The sequence below is a fragment of the Olea europaea genome, chromosome 12 (assembly GCF_002742605.1).
Source record: "Olea europaea var. sylvestris chromosome 12, O_europaea_v1, whole genome shotgun sequence".
NCBI lineage: Eukaryota > Viridiplantae > Streptophyta > Magnoliopsida > Lamiales > Oleaceae > Olea > Olea europaea.
Genome location: NC_036248.1, coordinates 1,331,211 through 1,353,852, shown reverse-complemented (window position 1 = coordinate 1,353,852; position 22,642 = coordinate 1,331,211). Strand labels below are relative to the sequence as shown.

The window sequence follows — 22,642 nt, the reverse complement described above, 5'->3', positions numbered from 1 at the left end:
AATTATAATGTGCAATTTTGATATCACGTTATATTTTACTATTACTTTTTCAAGAATAATAGATTAATATTCTTTTGAAATATGAAAAATTTTAATATCTAGCTCTTCAAGAGTAATAACAGATTATTGTTTACGGTAATAATTATGTAAAAATTTATTTTTCAAGAGTAAAAACATAATTTTATGTTAGATCTTATATCATTATACTATTCAAGAGTAATAAAATATGACCAGAACATCAATATCTAAATACGCATGCAAAAAAATGAACACATAAATAAATAGAGTAATTTAATTCGTGATTTTACATATAATCGATCAATATTTTTTGAGAATATTGAAATTATAATATCATATTCTTTTTGAGCAATTATATATTTTTTAAAATATTAACAACATTGTGGTTCTTTAGGAACACTAGCACAACTTTTTTTATATATAAAATGTGCATTATTTAGAAACACAACGAGACAATAATTTTCAAGAGTATAAATATAATATCCTTCTGAAATATTGACATTAATGATTCATTATACCTTTCGAGCTAGATGACAAAATTTATGCCTACATGAGTAACAATGAAATATTCTTCTTGAATATTTATACAACGTGTGATGCGTTTCTTCAAAAACATCAACATTATATTCGTTTAAAATAAATATAATTTAAATTATGCTTTTTCGAAGCATTGAGTCAACATTTTTTTGGAATATTGAACTTGTAATATCATGCTCTTTATAAGAAAGTAATATTCTTCTAGAATATTAATAATATTGTACTACTTTCGAAAAAACAAGACGATAATTTCTTAATTTGAAGTTCATAGAATAATATCTAAAAATATTTAATTATCATAAAGACATGATATAAATTTATATAAAAAAATTAATTACCAAACATGCATTAGGAAAAAGAATTTCCATACATGGAAGTTAACAAAATTAGCTAAATCACTTATTGGCTAAATCTTTTACCAACATGTAAAAGATACCAAACATGCATGAGAATTCACATATATAGAAATTAAAGATAAAACTGATATGTAACAGATTCAAAAGATAAAATTAATACTGGATAATATGTGGAAAAAATGATTGTGTATGAATAAAAAAAGGTGAATTAATATGTGTTCAGATTATACATATAAACGTGAATTATAATTAATATGCATGCCGATGAAAAGTAGAGAAGAAGAAGCAACCACGTTATGATGCATACGTATATTTAAATATTTCACATGCTATCAAATTAATTTTGGTATATGTAATAAATATTCATGTCTATAAAAATTATTACCTTTACTAAATTTTGAAAATTAAGTTATCGTGCTGATAACGTGTTATAAAAGTGAAGAAACAGTAGAGAGAATTCAATAGACTTGTGTGTATTTTATTAAGAACTAAAACCCTGTATTTATAGGACAAAATCAGGGATACAACAGTAATCATTTTTAGGGCTGTATGGGTGTAATTGTCATTCACCTCTAAATCCTAATAAACTTTTCCTTTTACAACATTAATAAATTTGTATATATTATTAAGAGTCAATGCCCTATATTTATAAAGTCCAAAATAAGAGTTATAATTGGAATGAGATGGACATTTTATAATAGATAAAACTTATTTATGTATCATGATAGCACTAAATAATTATAGATAATTATCTTATTATTTTACAACACTCATCATTTGATAAATTTTTCTACAATAACAATTTCATTGGAACTTTGTTTAGCAAAAAATCCAATGGGACAAAAATGTTAACAAATGAAAAAAAAAAGTACAAGTAATTTGGAGTAGTAAAATATTGTCTCGTTAAAACACTGTCAAGAAAATTCAGTGGAACAAAACATGATTGATGGAAAAACTGTATAGTTACTCCCCTGATTTCAATTTTGTATCATGCGATCCATATCTTGTAAGTCAATGTCTTCGATGTTACAATTTTTTGTAAAGTATGTCTAGCGTTGTCTTGTACAGATTTCAAATAACACCGTCTTTATAAGATATGTTTTATCTACATTTGATAACTATAGGAACATGATAATTCAGCAAATAATTCTTATTGATATCTTTGAGAGTCTCATAAATATAAGAATAATATTTTGAAGATAAATATTTTTTATGATATGAACATTTATCTCACAAAAGTCTCATTAAAATTTTATTAGGAAAAACTTTATGGGAAAAAATTCCAATGAAGGAAAAATGGTACGTTATTATTTTGAATACACTACAAAAGTTGTCTTGTTGAAAACCTTAACAGGAAAATCCAACAAGACGAAACCTTGGTTGAGAAAGAAGAGTACAACATTTATTTGCTCATTCTCGTGATAATATCACTTGAATTATACTTTGAGCATATTAAATCCTTCAATAATAATATTAAACTCATATGTAAGATAAGTTGACTGTGATCACATTTATTATATGATTATCAAATTTCATGCATTGTCACTCCAACAAAGTAGAGACATGTGATTACATCCATCAAGTGATAACTTATCTATTTATACAAAATTTCGCGACATTTATTATGTAAAGAATCGTATATTTCTTATTTCGATTTTACGCTTTCCATTTGCATTTCGCATAAGTATACACATTTAGGTGTTCAAACTGTAATTTCAAAAATTCCAGATTTCTCTAGTAAGTTCAATTTGGAATCGCACTCCTTTTATTTGGTCAATCATTACTTCGATAAATATATCTTGACGCATTTATTCTGATTCATCGCTATATTGGGTAATACATTATGTGCAAAATTGTTGTCAATAATTTTTTTTATTCTATTTCTTTATCCATAATAACATAACTTACTAAGATATTTCAATTTTCAATATATCAGATACCTGAAACTCTTAAAGCGTTTTATAATTTGTTACGTTTAAATACTCATCGAGAGTATATACTTAATATGATCATCTTCGTGAATTGATCCATTTTCATTTTGAGATTTTTGGTAGTAATATCGAATACCATCATGCTTTAGGCGTGACTTAAATATATCAAATTAATTCTATTAAATTGTCATCATATGATATCAATTTGTATTGGAGCATTTAAAATCAACGTGTGGATATAGTTGATCTTTTTGTTTTGTAGATATATCTAAATAAATTATCTTTTAACTTCTGGTTTGAATTCTTTTGAGGGGATTTATATTATGACTCATTAGTACATTATTTTTAGTTTCTTAGTTCTTCCAAATGTTGAGAGAGTTGTCCGATCAAAATTGACTATCAGTAAATTACGTTATCAAATATCACAAGTTCGAGATAAGGATTTAAATTATGCATTTCTTTTCAACATTCTTTACTTTTCATCTCATTGTGATGAAGTAGATCAATCGCACTATCAAATAATCTAATGAAGAAATCAGGAGGGTGTTTGGGAGCCATTTTTATGTAAAAATGCATTTTGAAATAGTAAATTGATGGGAAATGTGTAGTTGAAAAATAAGGAAACGCTTTTTTATTTATGTTTTATATTATTTTAATGAAGAATGTGTGATTGAAAGAAGAAAGAGAAAAATATATTTTGAAAAAATGGGTACCAAACAGGGCCTAAGTTCCGATCACAAGCAAATTATAATGGAGAGAACTATGAACTTAATATGACACGTAACAACTTTTCCTAAGCAGAATTGGGAAGAACTCTATTCTTAATTAATTGGTGGCATTTAACAAATGATAATGTTAAACCATTTATTGATTTCTCAAATAACGCTTATTAAAATATTGAGATTTATAATTACCAACATTAACAAGACACATTATCTAATCCGAATATAATCTTCTAGTACATGTATCAAATTTATTAGATGTAAATAACATTTGGATGGTCAATGTGGAATATGGTGGGGCCCTTTTATCGTCCTGATTAATTTTCAAAAAAATATAGGGAATTCAGTTTCTATTCTAGCTAGTGACGTTCAACGATCAATTTTCAATAAAGAGGAATTTATTGGATTGAAGAATCTCCAGGTTCTTCATTTGATATCCATTTGAATTTTTGATTTCACATCATTGTTGATCCAGTGATAGTTCATCTGGATATGCCAATTAAAGTGACTTCTAATTTAATATAAGATATAATTCAATTATTTAATTTCGAAGAACGTGATTAAACATTATGTAATAATATAACGATCAATGTCTACATGACATTATAGTACGTTTTTCTTAAGGGATAAATAAAAATTCATAAATTTCTCACGATAAATTTTCAAATGTACTATTTCAAGAGCACGTCGTATTTTATTATTCTTTCTTCAATAACAATATCAATATATATATATTTTTTGAAATATTAGAATCGTAGTGTCATGCTCTTTAGAAGCAATAACATATTAGTATTTGAAATAATAAATCGTATAAAAAATTTACCATTCGAGAGTAAAAACACAATTTTTAATTATGCACCTTAAGAGCAAATAAATATTACTAAAATATAAATAATAGTGTGCTACTTCAGGGCAACAATAAATTATTATTTAGAAAACACTAGCTCTTTGGGAGGATATTTTATAACGAAAATATAATATTTATAGAGTTGTGCTTCTTTAGGAGCAATATGTCCATATTATTTTGAAATATTGAAAATTATAATTCATGCTTTTTAGAAGCAGATAATATTTTTTTGAAATATTAATTAAATGTTGTGCTACTTTAAGAGCAACAACATGATGTATTATCGATTTAAATTTTATAATAGAACATTGAAAAATAATTAATTACTATATAGACGTGATATGAATTTTTATAGAAAAATTAATTACCAAAAATATATTAATGAAAAATATTTAAATGCATGCACATGAATTGATTTCATATATTTATATGCAATTAGGATCTAGTAATCATTATGCCTACACAAAACCATGAATTGACCAAATTGAATACTGCCTAAATTGATCAATCCGATTGCACCGTTTTATTATAAAAATTGGGCAGCTTTTACACTATTAATTTTTTTTTTGCTTTTAATGAGCAATAATATTTTATAATACGCAGATATACGAGTACTAAATTTACAAAGTATACATGTATTAAAAAATAATAATAACGAGGTAATTAATTGAATGATAAACAAGAAGGAAAAAAAGATAAATATGGAAAATTCACACGCTCAATTTAACTTAAAGTCTTCTGATTTAAAAGAGGACCCATTAGGTGCTAGTTAGTCTAGGCAAATATAAGCATTATATAGGTGCTCAATTTTACAAAAGATAAAAGATAAATTATGTGCAATCGATGGATTCCTAATTTACGGAAAATAAAAGATAGATTACGTACACTTAGAGTGTATTTGATTACATTTATTTTCCATTGAAAATATCAGTTTTCCATTCAAATTCTTACTTGGAGTGTTTGATTGCTATTTTTTTTCATGGAAAAGATTTTCCAACTTTTGAAAATATGCCTAATTTTCCTTGTTTTTAAGGAAAATATTTTTCTTGGGTAGAGGTGGTTTTTATTTTCCACAAAAGATGGAAAACATTTTCTTTTATAGGTGATATTTTCCATGTCAATCAAACGCACTAGATATTTTCCATGTCAATCAAACGCACTCTAGTGCGTTTGATTGACATGGAAAATATCACCTAGAAAAGAAAATATTTTCCATCTTTTGTGGAAAATAAAAACCACTTCTACCCAAGGAAAATATTTTCCTTAAAAACAAGGAAAATTAGGCATATTTTCAAAAGTTGGAAAATGTTTTCCATGGAAAAAAATAGCAATCAAACACTCCAAGTAGAAATTTAGATGGAAAACTGATATTTTTCATGAAAAATAAACATAATCAAACACACCCTTAATGAATTCCAATTTTGCTCGGTATTTGGCTCCAAAAATTGGATGCAAACAATATAAGAAATTCTCAAAATTTTGGGATTCTGCTAAAATTAATTATACACGTATGCGACAAGGGAAAAAATAGCGAGTACAATTTGATATGGACATAGACTATCTTCAGACTAATTTGCTATAATTTTTAGAGAATCATGCTGATAACATGTTGTAAAAGAGGGAAGAAGAGAATAGAGAATATAAGTCAATAGATTCGTATGTATTATTAAAAATCAATGCCCCATATTTACGGGGTTCAAAATAAGGATTATAATTGAAATAAAACAGACGTTCCAAATTAGATAAGATTTATTTTATGTATAAAAATAATTCTAAATAATCATCAATAATTATCTCATTATTTTATAATATTTTTAAATTTAAAGTTAACAATTCATTTTAACATTAATATTTTTTAAATTCATAATTTTTTAATTTTAACCAAATTTTATTTGCTGCGGCGAAAATCCAACCATGAAATATCCACCCCACACTTCGAACCCTCAATTTTCCCCCATTCGCCTATGCACGGTAGCACGCTAGCACTGCTCTACCATTCTTCAAAACCTTACAGTCACTTTCCGTAATCTCAATCAGAGTTGCTTGCAGAACCCACAAATCATGAGCCGCTACGACAGTCGCTCCGCCGACCCCGGCTCCTATCGCGACCGCCGAACGTAATATACCCCACCCTAACCCTCAATTTACATCCATATCTCCATACGTACAACTATTATATCTAGTTATCTACTAAATAATAAGTGAGTCTGAATTTTTTCTTAATGGAAATTATTTATCATTTTTCTTTTATGGTTCGTGTTATCTCAGTGATTCGGGGTTTGGTGGGGGCTCAAGTTATCGTTCGTCTTCATCATCGTCAATCAAAAGAGATTACGAGGGCTCTTCGGAGGCGCCACAGCGGAAATTGGATTTGGATGGGTTGACTCCGTTTGAGAAGAACTTCTACGTGGAGTCGCCGTCAGTTTCGGCAATGTCTGAGAGTGAGGTTGAGGAGTATAGGCGGCGACGGGAGATTACTGTCGAAGGAAAGGACGTACCCAAGCCAGTGAAGGCTTTTCAGGATGTTGGGTTTCCAGGTATAACCTGGCGGAGTTTCCTTTTCACGCATAAAATTGTGAATATGTGGATAATTGTTATTGTATGCAAATGAGATTGTCTTGTATTATATATATTTCTACTGATAAAATTGAACTCTATCCATTTTCAGACTGGTTGGCTAATTGTTTTATTTATAACAGTTTGTTTCTTCGATATTATTTACGCTAAAGATAGGATGAGCATGTATATCTGTTCACTACTTTTCAGGGGTCTCCGCGGACTGTCTGACTTCATACGTACTGAAAATATATGAACTATAGCAAGGTCATGACTTCAGAAATGAAAGGCAAAATATAAGAAAAGTTGTTGCAAAGCTTCAATTAGGCGAGTGCAATATTGACTGGAACTGTGAGAAAGCAAGTTTCATATAAGAAAATGGAATTTACCTAAGTCTAACAAGGAACCCCTACTGATGAATTTGTACCTTATTGAATTTAAAATGGAGGTAGCTTATATTAGGATTCCGCTTCCTGAGCAAACATTGTTTCCATTAAGTTATGTTTACTCCATACATACGACAAAATGGGAAATGCTATTTTCTCTTCGAGCATGCTTGACTTATTTATTTTTCACCGATCTGTTTGAACAGATATAATCAACTGGTGGGTTTGTGCATAGTAACTTTGGCCTATGCTTGGTTTATTGGGGGCCAATGTCAATCGTGAAGCTGCAGTGCATGCACGAGAATGTTCTTACTTAATATTAATTCTAGGCATCTATAAAGTGAAACTGCTATAAATTTTGTGGTCTGAACAAGTTCTTTTTATAAAACTTCACATCAGATCAATGCTCAAAAGCCTCTCTCCGTCAAGATCTTTTGGTAGGAAAAATATATGCAAAATGAACTTTTGTCCTTTTTTTCCCTCACCTTGTCGATCTTCGTGGAGTTACTCTCTTTTACAAACAGTTAGTTTATTTATTTTTGCGAGAAACTCTCATTTCGTATTGCATGACATTTGTTGTTTTGGTTTTTCATCTTAGTTTGGTTCTTAAAGCTCTTCAGTGTTGTGAATTCAGATTATGTTATGCAAGAAATTGTAAAAGCTGGTTTTACTGAACCTACACCCATTCAAGCTCAAGGTTGGCCCATGGCTTTGAAAGGCCGTGATCTTATTGGTATTGCAGAAACGGGGTCAGGGAAGACACTTGCCTATCTCTTACCTGCAATTGTCCATGTTAATGCTCAACCATTTTTAGGTATTATGGGTTCAATAATGTCACGATATTTGTTCTTATGCTTGTGTATGTGGATTTGAATATATATTTTTATTTTTAACCATTTCTCAGCCCTTGGATAACATAGTATTTATGAAATCTTATGTGTTCTTTGTTAGCTCCGGGAGATGGTCCAATAGTTTTAGTTTTAGCCCCAACTCGTGAACTTGCTGTTCAGATTCAGCAAGAAGCTACTAAATTTGGTGCATCGTCAAGGATTAAGAACACGTGCATATATGGTGGGGTCCCAAAAGGACCCCAAGTTCGTGATCTCCAGAAAGGTAGGTGGTGATAAGCTCAACGTGACTTTACTACTGTATCGTGATGTTCATGAATCGGGTATCTCCTTCTGCTACTTCTCTTTTACTTGTTTTCTTAAATGTAATTCCTGTTATCATTTTAGTCATTATCATCTTGGTTCCCAACTAGGTGTCGAAGTTGTCATTGCAACACCTGGGAGGCTGATTGATATGTTGGAGTCTCATCATACAAACCTGCGAAGGGTTACATATCTTGTGTTGGATGAGGCGGATCGGATGCTAGATATGGGTTTTGAACCTCAGATTCGAAAAATTATTAATCAGGTCTGTTCTAGACCGATGCTCTTGAGCATTAATGAGTATATATGTTTTTTTTAATGCTTTCTTCAGTACTAAGATATACGGTACTAAAATGAGATTCAGATAAGAAGATATCTGATTCATGCATCATTGTTGTATCTCTCACTTGTATAATCGTTATGATTAATTCTTTGATTGTCAATTTCTTACTCTAAAAATTTGATTAGTTAGCTACTTTGGGACAACCTTTTATTTATCAGAAAGAAAAATGGATAATTTAAGTTAGGAACAATTCAAGAGAGAATCGTATTATGTTGTCCATTTGGCTGCATTAGGTTTTTCTGAAACGTCATTTGTGCTGGGTTTGTACTGAATTTCACACAGAACTGGTTTAGGAAGCTGCCTGTTTGAATATTGATGCAGCATAATGTGGAAATTCACATTCCTCTTTATTTTTCTGTTCCATCATTTTGTTGATGACCTGATGCTAATGTGTTCAACTGATTTTTAGCTCCATGATTTCTGCAGATTCGCCCAGATCGCCAAACATTATATTGGAGTGCCACATGGCCCAAGGAAGTTGAACATCTTGCCCGTCTATTCCTTTTTAATCCGTACAAAGTAAGTGGACTTTCTCGTGCCGTGGACGAAGTTATGACCTTCCCCTGTAACATATGACATGGATAATTACTGCTTGACTACTAGAATGCAATGCTGTTATATATATGCGCGTGCACACACGCGCACACATCAAATTATAAGCTATCTAACTTTTACAGATCTACTTGCTAAGCTAGTTAGTCCAATTTTGTACTGCCTAAAATAGCTGAAGCTAGCCTTTTCTTTTAAAGCTATAAGCTGTTTTGAGACCCAAAACAGATATTTGCCTTTCGTGACTTATAATAAGCATTCAGATCCTAAAAGATCGAAAGGAGTTGGGTAAATTAGATGGAGTTGTTAGGGAGTCGTCGGCAGTGCAGGAATGGCATCACATCGTTTTAGCAAAGTTCAACACTAGTATTAAGAATAAATTGCCATTTCATAAACCTAGTGTTTGAATTACCGTTGAGTTGGATGTTTTTGCCCTTTTCTTTAATAGAATATCTGTGTAAACAATCCCAGATTGGGCAAACAAAACAGGTCTTGAAGTCTAGCCTTTGATTCCTTCAAGCAACAAAACTTGCATATCCTCAAGACATTGTACTCCTGCCATTTTCGCTATGAACCTCTCTCCACTCGGCCTCCTCCATGCTAATCATGCAGCCCTCTTGCCAAAACTAAGGCCATCAAACTGTATAATATATACCTCACCTCTCTTACACCAACAAATCGACTTTGCATCTGCAGATATTCCCGAAGCAGAGTAGAAAAATCATTTACTCCAAGTAAAGAAGCAATGCAAAAATGTTTTTAATATGAGTAATTCGTAAATCAGTCAGCTTGGCTCAGATTTGGCTATGAAGAAGCTGATCTCAGCTGGAAGTATAATGTAGTGAAGCTCTAAGCAATGTCTGATGGTCTTTTATATATCTAGATGAGTTTGATATTGTTGAGCCTTGCTTGAGTTGGCTCATTTAAACATTTCTGCTATGCAATTTCTCAAGTTACTGAGTAATATGTTATGGATGATTTTCGTTTTCTATGTTATTTTTTTTGGGGCAGGTGATCATTGGTTCTGAAGATTTAAAAGCCAATCATGCAATTCGCCAGCTTGTTGAAATTGTTTCTGAGAACCAAAAATATAATAAGTAGGCCAACGCCTCTTTTCTGGTTGCACTTCTATACTTTAGGACGAAGTCTTTAATATTTGTATCCTGTATGTTGGATCCATAGTTCAAATTGATTTTGTTTAAAAATACAGATTAGTGAAGTTGTTGGAGGACATTATGGACGGTAGCCGGATTTTGATATTCATGGACACCAAAAAGGGCTGTGATCAAGTAACTAGGCAGCTCCGTATGGATGGTTGGCCTGCATTATCTATTCATGGAGACAAAAGTCAAGCAGAAAGGGATTGGGTCCTCTCAGAATTTAAGGCTGGCAAGAGTCCCATAATGACGGCAACTGACGTTGCAGCTAGAGGTCTAGGTATGTCTATGCCTCGCAAAGTAAAGGTTACATGATCTTGAGTGGCTTCTTTGTTTAAATATTCGTTGGCTTCATGTCTGTTAAATATATATACAGATCTAGGTAGTACTAGATTAGATAATTTCTTCCCTGGTAAATTTAAGCCCCGGTTTGAGCTCCATTCTTCCCCCAACTCATTTTCAACCACACAATTCTCCCGATAAAATAATTCTACACGTAAATTTACTTTTTTTCCTACTTTTTAACCACACATTCTTAAAAAATCACTGTAACAAAATTTATCTTCCCAAAAAATGGGGCTCAAAAAACCCTAAAATTTTTAGATTGATTTCCACAGAATCCCCCCTAGAAAACATAATTTTCAGTGTCTCATCTTTCTATTGTTCCTTTCCATTATGGATACTCTTTCCCTAAAGAGAGGAAACATTATATGGAGTAATATAATTTAAAGTTTCCTGATGGGGTTTCTTTTCCTGCATGTAGTACAGTCCAAACGAGTCTTATCCGACTCTTAAAAATTAGAAGTTACGCAACTAGTAGCTTTTTTCTTCTCCATTTTGCCTTTTCTTTACAACATTTTTTTGTGCTGTGACCCACTCAAATTTCCACCGTTTAGATGATGAATGGGTGGTCTTATAAGTATTTCAATGTTGATTGAGTGGGCAAGATATGCTCTGTTGATGCTTAGCATCATTAGCTGAAGTTCCTCTGCCATTGTTATTTTTTTTTCCCATTTGCTGTCTCTCTGAAGATTGCACTACTATGGTATCAGATGCTCTTGTGCAGTCACATAGTGTCTCGAATTGTTCTGTGGTGTAATTCTACCTTAGTTTCAAACTGACCAAATGTGAATTTTAAGGCTTGTATGGAGAATTTGATTCTGAGATTTGGTATAAACGGCTTGACCGACATATATTTGAAACTGGAGTACTACAGGAGGAAGTATTTTATTCCATATAGTTTGTTTTTGAACTTGGCAGATGTGAAGGATGTGAAATATGTCATCAACTATGACTTCCCGGGATCTCTCGAGGATTATGTTCATCGTATTGGTCGAACAGGAAGGGCTGGTGCCAAAGGAACAGCATACACTTTTTTCACAGTTGCAAATGCCCGATTTGCAAAGGAACTCATTAGCATCCTCGAGGAGGCTGGACAGAAGGTCAGTCCTGAGCTTGCAGCCATGGGACGTGGGGCACCTCCTCCTCCAGGTAAACCTTACACGCATATACACATTCTTTTATCTTTTTGTGAGAACGTGTTTGGAAAAATAAATAAGCTAATGTGTAAGCTTTACAATTAATAAAATTTTAATTGGTCAATTTTGAATATCAGTTATTCATTTCGATAGAGCTACTTCAAAAGCAACCACATTTAGAAGCAAAAATATGCTTAAAAGAAACTTTTAAATTTTTTACGACTTCAATGGATCTCAAGTCTGCTTCAAATAGTTTCTTCCTGTATTATTCATAGGTCATGGAAGTTTCCGAGATCGTGGGAGAGGTTTTGGAGGTGGGCGTTCTTGGAACTGATAATGTGCTTGATACGGGGGAAGAAAAACTTGAAGCTTCAACAATCTCTTGGTACTGTTAAGCTTGGAAGGAAAATAGTATTGAAATGTTACTAGTCTCCAACAATCTCTTGGTACTGTTAAGCTTGGAAGGAAAATAGTATTGAAATGTTACTAGTCTCCCACATGTAATATTTTTGAGGACTATTTTGAATATAAAGTAGAATGTGAACACATTTCAAGTTATTACTTTCCTTGACATTCATGTGAGATTGTGCTATATTTTCTACACATTTTTCGGCGTTTTTCCTTCGTCTTTCAGTGAAATCAGATAGTTGTCGAGGAAGATCGATCAGGAAGCTGAAAGGTGAAACAAAAATTTTCGGCCTTCCAACTAAATGGACAGTTCTCTTTTATGAAATGTTGATTAGCGCAAGAAAGCCTCTTTTAAAATGATTTGGTACGACACGTTGAATAAGATTGAACAATATTTCATAAAAATACATTATATGGGAGTGTTTTGGCATGAACCAAGGAGATAAAATGATAATACTTCATGGGGCTTCTTATTTCTTTAAGAAGTTAAATGAAAGTTTGAGAGCCTTCAGTTAATTCTTATTCAGCTTATATTTGTAATATTTGAAGGGGGAAAAAAAAAAAAGGTGTCTCCAACTGTAATTTTACCTTTTTTATTAGTTGTTTTCTTCCTCTTCTATTCTTTGCATTACGTGGACTTAACTATAAAAATGGATGGAAGGATGTGATTTGCAGTTAAGTCAGAGGTTGGGAGATCTGATGCTAAAAAAGAGGTTGATGATAGATTATTCCTCTTTTTAACCAACCAAAAAAAAAAAAAAAAAAAACATTTGTTGCCAAACATGGTCTTAATTTACAAAGCACGTAACAACGCCAAGGCTAGGCATCAATCACCGTCCAGCAAAGGAGACCAATGAGGCAATATAACGAAATGCGTCCGGTAAATGCGACGTCGTAATCAGTTGCTTGTTCATCGCCCCCAAGAGTTTTTTCCCAAGAACCCTATGAAATGAAAAAGAAATGAAGAAAACTATCCATTGATGGATTCATCTGAAAATTTGTAAGCAATTTCCGGTCCCCAATACCTAGAGAGAAGAAAAAAAATTAGCAGAGGTTTTTCAACAATGAGCGAAGAGCCGAAGCTTCACACTAACAAACCCAAGAAAGGTATATATATTTTTAGTAGCTTTCTAATCAGTTGCTTGTTCATCGCCCCCAAGAGTTTTTTCCCAAGAACCCTATGAAATGAAAAAGAAATGAAGAAAACTATCCATTGATGGATTCATCTGAAAATTTGTAAGCAATTTCCGGTCCCCAATACCTAGAGAGAAGAAAAAAAATTAGCAGAGGTTTTTCAACAATGAGCGAAGAGCCGAAGCTTCACACTAACAAACCCAAGAAAGGTATATATATTTTTAGTAGCTTTTACGGAACAAAAAGAATCAATCCCCTTTTCTTGTAGCTTTTAATTTCAAATTATTTGTTCAATTTTTGGTTTTTCCATTACGGAACGATTAACAGCACAGCTGAAGCGATATCAGCAACAACAGGCATCTGCACCATCATCGATGGCGTCGTCGATAACTCCTCCTCCTCCTCCTCCGCCGCCACCTTAGCCGCCTAAAGCTACATTTGCCCGCCGCTATAAGTTCATCTGGCCACTTCTGTTGGCTGTCAATTTAACCGTTGGAGGTTTGTTTCGCTGTCTTTCTGTGTATATGTTTATGTTTCTTGTATTTGTAGGTAAATGGCGTCTTTGAATGTTGAATCTCGTGTGTTTGTTACATTGGTTGCATTTGACCAACGTTCCAATTTTTACTGGGCTACTCAGGAATCAATATCTCTTCTGGGGTTTGGTTTTCGTTTTCCCCGTCTTTGCTTTTTCCGTCAAATTTATTTCTGGGATTCGTATTTAGAAATTAGTTCATTGGAAGAGGGACCTATGTTGGTGAATTTTGACGTGCAAATAAATAGAAAAATGACTGAATTAGAAGAATGGAGAGGGTGTCGGTTGAACACTAATCGGTGTTCCAAAATCTCAATAGTTGTTAAGAGACTTGTAGGGTCAATATTGTACTAGTTCGAAGGGAAATTGCTATAAGAATGTGAAAGCTGTTCGAATTGCAGTCCCATTGTTCAATTTTGTTTTGACGGTTTGCGTTGAAAATTTAGGTCTGGGAGTAGGAGTTCATACATCACAGAAAATGTTTGGACTTTTGGAATCTGGGAGTGACATCAGAGCATTATAAAGAGCTTGCATGAAGTATTTATTTTTCCGTGATTTATTTATTTAATTTACTTTATATTACTTATAATGGATGTGGAGGAATGTACCAAATTTATGCTAATGTTTTTTATTTGGTTTAAAGGCAAATGCTTTCTCCTGTGATTGACTACCTAATCGACAATGCAAGCTCGTAGAAGATTTGTAGAAGGGGAGTGAGAGAGAAGAAGAAGAGAAGAGAGAGAGAGAGGGATTTTTTTTTTAATATTTTAATATGGTCTAATAGCAAAAAAATCCATACGTTTGACACTTCTTGCGGAAAATGTCCCTACATTTCAATTTTTTTGCGTTTTCATTTCTATTTTTACGTTTCATTGCTGAAAAAGTCAATTTCACCAATTTAAAATGTAGGGACATTTTGTGCTATTAGGCCTTTTAATAATTATTTGTATTTACTTGCACTTTTTTAAACGTTTAGGAGTTCTTTATTTTTCTTTTCTTTTCTTTTCTTTGGGTTTTATTTAAAAGGGCGGGTATTTTAGTCATTTTACATTAAAAAAAAGTGAAAATGACGTTTTTTCAAAAAAAAGGGGGGAAATAAAGGAAAAAAATGTCAAAATATAAAAGATGGGGATGTTTTCCACAATAAACTTTAAAGGTCCACGTTTTGTGCCAATTACCCATTTTTTTTAATTTGTTAAGTTGGAATCCCAAACATCTCGTTTTCGTCATTCTACTTTGTCCAAAAAGAGCACCTTAATGAAGAGCAAAAATTTTCAAAAGTTGGAAAATGTTTTCCATGGAAAAAAATAGCAATCAAACACTCCAAGTAGAAATTTAGATGGAAAACTGATATTTTCCATGAAAAATAAATATAATCAAACACACCCTTAATGAATTCTAATTTTGCTTGGTATTTGGCTCCAAAAATTGGATGCAAACGATATAAGAAATTCTCAAAATTTTGGGATTCTGCTAAAATTAATTATACACGTATGCGACAAGGGAAAAAATAGCGAGTACAATTTGATATGGACATAGACTATCTTCAGACTAATTTGCTATAATTTTTAGAGAATCATGCTGATAACATGTTGTAAAAGAGGGAAGAAGAGAATAGAGAATATAAGTCAATAGATTCGTATGTATTATTAAAAATCAATGCCCCATATTTACGGGGTTCAAAATAAGAATTATAATTGAAATAAAACAGATGTTCCAAATTAGATAAGATTTATCTATGTATAAAAATAATTCTAAATAATCATCAATAATTATCTCATTATTTTATAATATTTTTAAATTTAAAGTTAACAATTCATTTTAACATTAATATTTTTTAAATTCATAATTTTTTAATTTTAACCAAATTTTATTTGCTGCGGCGAAAATCCAACCATGAAATATCCACCCCACACTTCGAACCCTCAATTTTCCCCCATTCGCCTATGCACGGTAGCACGCTAGCACTGCTCTACCATTCTTCAAAAATTTACATCACTTTCCGTAATCTCAATCAGAGTTGCTTGCAGAACCCACAAATCATGAGCCGCTACGACAGTCGCTCCGCCGACCCCGGCTCCTATCGCGACCGCCGAACGTAATAAACCCCACCCTAACCCTCAATTTACATCCATATCTCCATACGTACAACTATTATATCTAGTTATCTACTAAATAATAAGTGAGTCTGAATTTTTTCTTAATGGAAATTATTTATCATTTTTCTTTTATGGTTCGTGTTATCTCAGTGATTCGGGGTTTGGTGGGGGCTCAAGTTATCGTTCGTCTTCATCATCGTCAATCAAAAGAGATTACGAGGGCTCTTCGGAGGCGCCACAGCGGAAATTGGATTTGGATGGGTTGACTCCGTTTGAGAAGAACTTCTACGTGGAGTCGCCGTCAGTTTCGGCAATGTCTGAGAGTGAGGTTGAGGAGTATAGGCGGCGACGGGAGATTACTGTCGAAGGAAAGGACGTACCCAAGCCAGTGAAGGCTTTTCAGGATGTTGGGTTTCCAGGTATAACCTGGCGGAGTTTCCTTTTCCCGCATAAAATTGTGAATGTGTGGATAATTGGTATTGTATGCAAATGAGATTGTCTTGTATTATATATATTTCTACTGATAAAATTGAACTCTATCCATTTTCAGACAGGTTGACTAATTGTTTTATCTATAACAGTTTGTTTCTTCAAAATTATTTACGCTAAAGATAGGATGCGCATGTATATCTGTTCACTACTTTTCAGGGGTCTCCGCGGACTGTCTGACTTCATATGTACTGAAAATATATGAACTATAGCAAGGTCATGACTTCAGAAATGAAAGGCAAAATATAAGAAAAGTTGTTGCAAAGCTTCAATTAGGCTAGTGCAATATTGACTGGAACTGTGAGAAAGCAAGTTTCATATAAGAAAATGGAATTTACCTAAGTCTAACAAGGAACCCCTACTGATGAATTTGTACCTTATTGAATTTAAAATGGAGGTAGCTTATATTAGGATTCCGCTTCCTGAGCAAACATTGTTTCCATTAAGTTATGTTTACTCCATACATATGACAAAATGGGAAATGCTATTTTCTCTTTGAGCATGCTTGACTTATTTATTTTTCACCGATCTGTTTGAACAGATATAATCAACTGGTGGGTTTGTGCATAGTAACTTTGGCCTATGCTTGGTTTATTGGGGGCCAATGTCAATCGTGAAGCTGCAGTGCATGCACGAGAATGTTCTTACTTAATATTTTCTAGGCATCTATAAAGTGAAACTGCTATAAATTTTGTGGTCTGAACAAGTTCTTTTTATAAAACTTCACATCAGATCAATGCTCAAAAGCCTCTCTCCGTCAAGATCTTTTGGTAGGAAAATATATGCAAAATGAACTTTTGGTGTTCGCTGGATAATCCTTTTTTTTCCCTCGCCTTGTCGATCTTCGTGGAGTTACTCTCATTTACAAACAGTTAGTTTATTTATTTTGCGAGAAACTCTTATTTCGTATTGGATGACATTTGTTGTTTTGGTTTTTCATCTTAGTTTGGTTCTTAAAGCTCTTCAGTGTTGTCAATTCAGATTATGTCATGCAAGAAATTGTAAAAGCTGGTTTTACTGAACCTACACCCATTCAAGCTCAAGGTTGGCCCATGGCTTTGAAAGGCCGTGATCTTATTGGTATTGCAGAAACGGGGTCAGGGAAGACACTTGCCTATCTCTTACCTGCAATTGTCCATGTTAATGCTCAACCATTTTTAGGTATTATGGGTTCAGTAATGTCATGATATTTGTTCTTATGCTTGTGTATGTGGATTTGAATATATATTTTTATTTTTAACCATTTCTCAGCCCTTGGATAGCATAGTATTTATGAAATCTTATGTGTTCTTTGTTAGCTCCGGGAGATGGTCCAATAGTTTTAGTTTTAGCCCCAACTCGTGAACTTGCTGTTCAGATTCAGCAAGAAGCTACTAAATTTGGTGCATCGTCAAGGATTAAGAACACGTGCATATATGGTGGGGTCCCAAAAGGACCCCAAGTTCGTGATCTCCAGAAAGGTAGGTGGTGATAAGCTCAACGTGACTTTACTACTGTATCGTGATGTTCATGAATCGGGTATCTCCTTCTGCTACTTCTCTTTTACTTGTTTTCTTAAATGTAATTCCTGTTATCATTTTAGTCATTATCATCTTGGTTCCCAACTAGGTGTCGAAGTTGTCATTGCAACACCTGGGAGGCTGATTGATATGTTGGAGTCTCATCATACAAACCTGCGAAGGGTTACATATCTTGTGTTGGATGAGGCGGATCGGATGCTAGATATGGGTTTTGAACCTCAGATTCGAAAAATTATTAATCAGGTCTGTTCTAGACCGATGCTCTTGAGCATTAATGAATATATATGTTTTTTTTTATGCTTTCTTCAGTACTAAGATATACGGTACTAAAATGAGATCCAGATAAGAAGATATCTGATTTATGCATCATTGTTGTATCTCTCACTTGTATAATCGTTCTGATTAATTCTTTGATTGTCAATTTCTTACTCTAAAAATTTGATTATTTAGCTACTTTGAGACAACCTTTTATTTATCAGAAAGAAAGATGGATAATTTAAGTTAGGAACAATTCAGAGAGAATCGTATTATGTTGTCCATTTGGCTGCATTAGGTTTTTCTGAAACGTCATTTGTGCTGGGTTTGTACTGAATTTCACACAGAACTGGTTTAGGAAGCTGCCTGTTTGAATATTGATGCAGCATAATGTGGAAATTCACATTCCTCTTTATTTTTCTGTTCCATCATTTTGTTGATGACCTGATGCTAATGTGTTCAACTGATTTTTAGCTCCATGATTTCTGCAGATTCGCCCAGATCGCCAAACATTATATTGGAGTGCCACATGGCCCAAGGAAGTTGAACATCTTGCCCGTCTATTCCTTTTTAATCCGTACAAAGTAAGTGGACTTTCTTGTGCCGTGGACGAAGTTATGACCTTCCCCTGTAACATATGACATGGATAATTATTGCTTGACTACTAGAATGCAATGCTGTTATATGTATGAGCGCGCCCACACACGCGCACAACAAATTATAAAGCTATCTAACTTTTACAGATCTACTTGCTAAGCTAGTTAGTCCAATTTTGTACTGCCTAAAATAGCTGAAGCTAGCCTTTTCTTTTAAAGCTATAAGCTGTTTTGAGACCCAAAACAGATAGTCGCCTTTCGTGGCTTATAATAAGCTTTCAGATCCTAAAAGATCGAAAGGAGTTGGGTAAATTAGATGGAGTTGTTAGGGAGTCATCGGCAGTGCAGGAATGGCATCACATTGTTTTAGCAAAGTTCAACACTAGTATTAAGAATAAATTGCCATTTCATAAACCTAGTGTTTGAATTACCGTTGAGTTGGATGTTTTTGCCCTTTAATAGAATATCTGTGTAAACAATCCCAGATTGGGCAACAAAACAGGTGTTGAAGTCTAGCCTTTGATTCCTTCAAGCAACAAAACTTGCATATCCTCAAGACATTGTACTCCTGCCATTTTCGCTATGAACTTCTCTCCACTCGGCCTCCTCCATGCTAATCATGCAGCCCTCTTGCCAAAACTAAAGCCATCAAACTGTATAATATATACCTCACCTCTCTTACACCAACAAATCGACTTTGCATCTGCAGATATTCCCGAAGCAGAGTAGAAAAATCATTTACTCCAAGTAAAGAAGCAATGCAAAAATGTTTTTAATATGAGTAATTCGTAAATCAGTCAGCTTGTTCTAGCTTGGCTCAGATTTGGCTATGAAGAACCTGAGCTCAGCTGGAAGTATAATGTAGTGAAGCTCTAAGCAATGTCTGATGGTCTTTTATATATCTAGATGAGTTTGATATTGTTGAGCCTTGCTTGTTGGCTCATTTAAACATTTCTGCTATGCAATTTCTCAAGTTACCGAGTAATATGTTATGGATGATTTTCGTTTTCTATGTTATTTTTTTGGGACAGGTGATCATTGGTTCTGAAGATTTAAAAGCCAATCATGCAATTCGCCAGCTTGTTGAAATTGTTTCTGAGAACCAAAAATATAATAAGTAGGCCAACGCCTCTTTTCTGGTTGCACTTCTATACTTTAGGAAGAAGTCTTTAATATTTGTATCCTGTATGTTGGATTCATAGTTCAAATTGATTTTGTTTAAAAATACAGATTAGTGAAGTTGTTGGAGGACATTATGGACGGTAGCCGGATTTTGATATTCATGGACACCAAAAAGGGCTGTGATCAAGTAACTAGGCAGCTCCGTATGGATGGTTGGCCTGCATTATCTATTCATGGAGACAAAAGTCAAGCAGAAAGGGATTGGGTCCTCTCAGAATTTAAGGCTGGCAAGAGTCCCATAATGACGGCAACTGACGTTGCAGCTAGAGGTCTAGGTATGTCTATGCCTCTCAAAGTAAAGGTTACATGATCTTTAGTGGCTTCTTTTTTTAAATATTTGTTGGCTTCATGTCTGTTAAATATATATACAGATCTAGGTAGTACTAGATTAGATAATTTCTTCCCTGGTAAATTTAAGCCCCGGTTTGAGCCCCATTCTTCCCCCAACTCATTTTCAACCACACAATTCTCCCGATAAAATAATTCTACACGTAAATTCAATTTTTTTCCTACTTTTTAACCACACATTCTTAAAAAATCACTATAACAATTTATTTTCCCAAAAAATGGGGCTCAAAAAACCCTAGAATTTTTAGATTGATTTCCACAGAATCCCCCCTAGAAAACATAATTTTCAGTGTCTCATCTTTCTATTGTTCCTTTCCATTATGGATACTCTTTCCCTAAAGAGGGGAAACATTATATGGAGTAATATAATTTAAAGTTTCCTGATGGGGTTTCTTTTCCTGCATGTAGCACAGTCCAAACAAGTCTTATCCGACTCTTAAAAATTAGAAGTTACGCAACTAGTAACTTTTTTCTTCTCCATTTTGCCTTTTCTTAATAACATTTTTTTGTGCTGCGACCCACTCAAATTTCCACCGTTTAGATGATGAATGGGTGGTGTTATAAGTATTTCAATGTTAATTGAGTGGGCAAGATATGCTCTGTTGATGCTTAGCATCATTAGCTAAAGTTCCTCTGCCATTGTTATTTTTTTTTCCCATTTGCTGTCTCTCGGAAGATTGCACTACTATGGTATCAGATGCTCTTGTGCAGTCACATTGTGTCTCGAATTGTTCTGTGGTGTAATTCTACCTTAGTTTCAAACTGGCCAAATGTGAATTTTAAGGTTTGTATGGAGAATTTGATTCTGAGATTTGGTAAAAAAGGCTTGACCGACATAAATTTGAAACTGGAGTACTACAGGAGGAAGTATTTTATTCCATATAGTTTGTTTTTGAACTTGGCAGATGTGAAGGATGTGAAATATGTCATCAACTATGACTTCCCGGGATCTCTCGAGGATTATGTTCATCGTATTGGTCGAACAGGAAGGGCTGGTGCCAAAGGAACAGCATACACTTTTTTCACAGTTGCAAATGCCCGATTTGCAAAGGAACTCATTAGCATCCTCGAGGAGGCTGGACAGAAGGTCAGTCCTGAGCTTGCAGCCATGGGACGTGGGGCACCTCCTCCTCCAGGTAAACCTTACACGCATATACACATTCTTCTATCTTTTTGTGAGAACGTGTTTGGAAAAATAAATAAGCTATTGTGTAAGCTTGACAATTAATAAAATTTTAATTGGTCAATTTTGAATATCAGTAATTCATATCGATAGAGCTACTTCAAAAGTAACCATATTTAGAAGCAAAAATATGCTTAAAAGAAACTTTTAAATTTTAATGGATCTCAAGTCTGCTTCAAATAGTTTCTTCCTGTATTATTAATAGGTCATGGAAGTTTCCGAGATCGTGGGAGAGGTTTTGGAGGTGGGCGTTCTTGGAACTGATAATGTGCTTGATACGGGGGAAGAAAAACTTGAAGCTTCAACAATCTCTTGGTACTGTTAAGCTTGGAAGGAAAATAGTATTGAAATGTTACTAGTCTCCCACATGTAATATTTTTGAGGACTATTTTGAATATAAAGTAGAATGTGAACACATTTCAAGTTATTACTTTCCTTGACATTCATGTGAGATTGTGCTATATTTTCTACACATTTTTCGACGTTTTTCCTTCTTCTTTCAGTGAAATCAGATAGTTGTCGAGGAAGATCGATCAGGAAGCTGAAAGGTGAAACAAAAATTTTCGGCCTTCCAACTAAATGGACAGTTCTCTTTTATGAAATGTTGATTACCGCAAGAAAGCCTCTTTTAAAATGATTTGGTACACGTTGAATAAGATTGAACAATATTTCATAAAAATACATTATATGGGAGTGTTTTGGTATGAACCAAGGAGATAAAATGGTAATACTTCATGGGGCTTCTTATTTCTTCAAGAAGTTCAATGAAAGTTTGAGAGCCTTCAGTTAATTGTTATTCAGCTTATATTTGTAATATTTGAAGGGGAAAAAAAAAAAAAAAAAAAGGTGTCTCCAACTGTAATTT

The 22,642-nt window shown here is 33.4% G+C and overlaps 3 protein-coding genes across 4 annotated transcripts in view; all 3 read left to right on the top strand.

Moving 5' to 3' along the window:
- The first annotated feature begins 6,341 nt into the window (after positions 1-6,341).
- On the top strand, positions 6,342-12,636 carry LOC111405098 (DEAD-box ATP-dependent RNA helicase 20). Of its 2 annotated transcripts, XR_002704728.1 has the most exons (11): positions 6,342-6,528; positions 6,680-6,948; positions 7,988-8,167; positions 8,305-8,466; positions 8,615-8,769; positions 9,274-9,366; positions 10,408-10,493; positions 10,607-10,833; positions 11,814-12,044; positions 12,307-12,416; positions 12,478-12,636. XR_002704728.1 is itself a non-coding variant. In XM_023033818.1 (10 exons), the coding sequence occupies exons 1-10, from the start codon at positions 6,473-6,475 to the stop codon at positions 12,363-12,365; spliced, it is 1,518 nt and encodes a 505-aa protein (XP_022889586.1). In that variant the 5' UTR covers positions 6,342-6,472; the 3' UTR covers positions 12,366-12,636. The 2 variants fall into 2 exon arrangements, 1 of the variants encoding a protein (XP_022889586.1); XM_023033818.1 differs by having other exon boundaries at positions 12,307-12,636.
- Positions 12,637-13,900: 1,264 nt separating this feature from the next.
- LOC111405097 overlaps positions 13,901-22,642 on the top strand; it is an 11,701-nt gene continuing 2,959 nt past the window's right edge. Inside the window, 1 exon segment of the mRNA XM_023033817.1 lies at positions 13,901-14,071. Coding sequence (XP_022889585.1) covers positions 13,948-14,071 — 124 coding nt within the window. The 5' untranslated portion in view covers positions 13,901-13,947.
- LOC111405096 (DEAD-box ATP-dependent RNA helicase 20-like) lies at positions 16,033-22,266 on the top strand. The gene is made up of 10 exons (XM_023033815.1): positions 16,033-16,203; positions 16,355-16,623; positions 17,675-17,854; positions 17,992-18,153; positions 18,302-18,456; positions 18,960-19,052; positions 20,096-20,181; positions 20,295-20,521; positions 21,500-21,730; positions 21,983-22,266. The coding sequence occupies exons 1-10, from the start codon at positions 16,052-16,054 to the stop codon at positions 22,039-22,041; spliced, it is 1,614 nt and encodes a 537-aa protein (XP_022889583.1). The 5' UTR covers positions 16,033-16,051; the 3' UTR covers positions 22,042-22,266.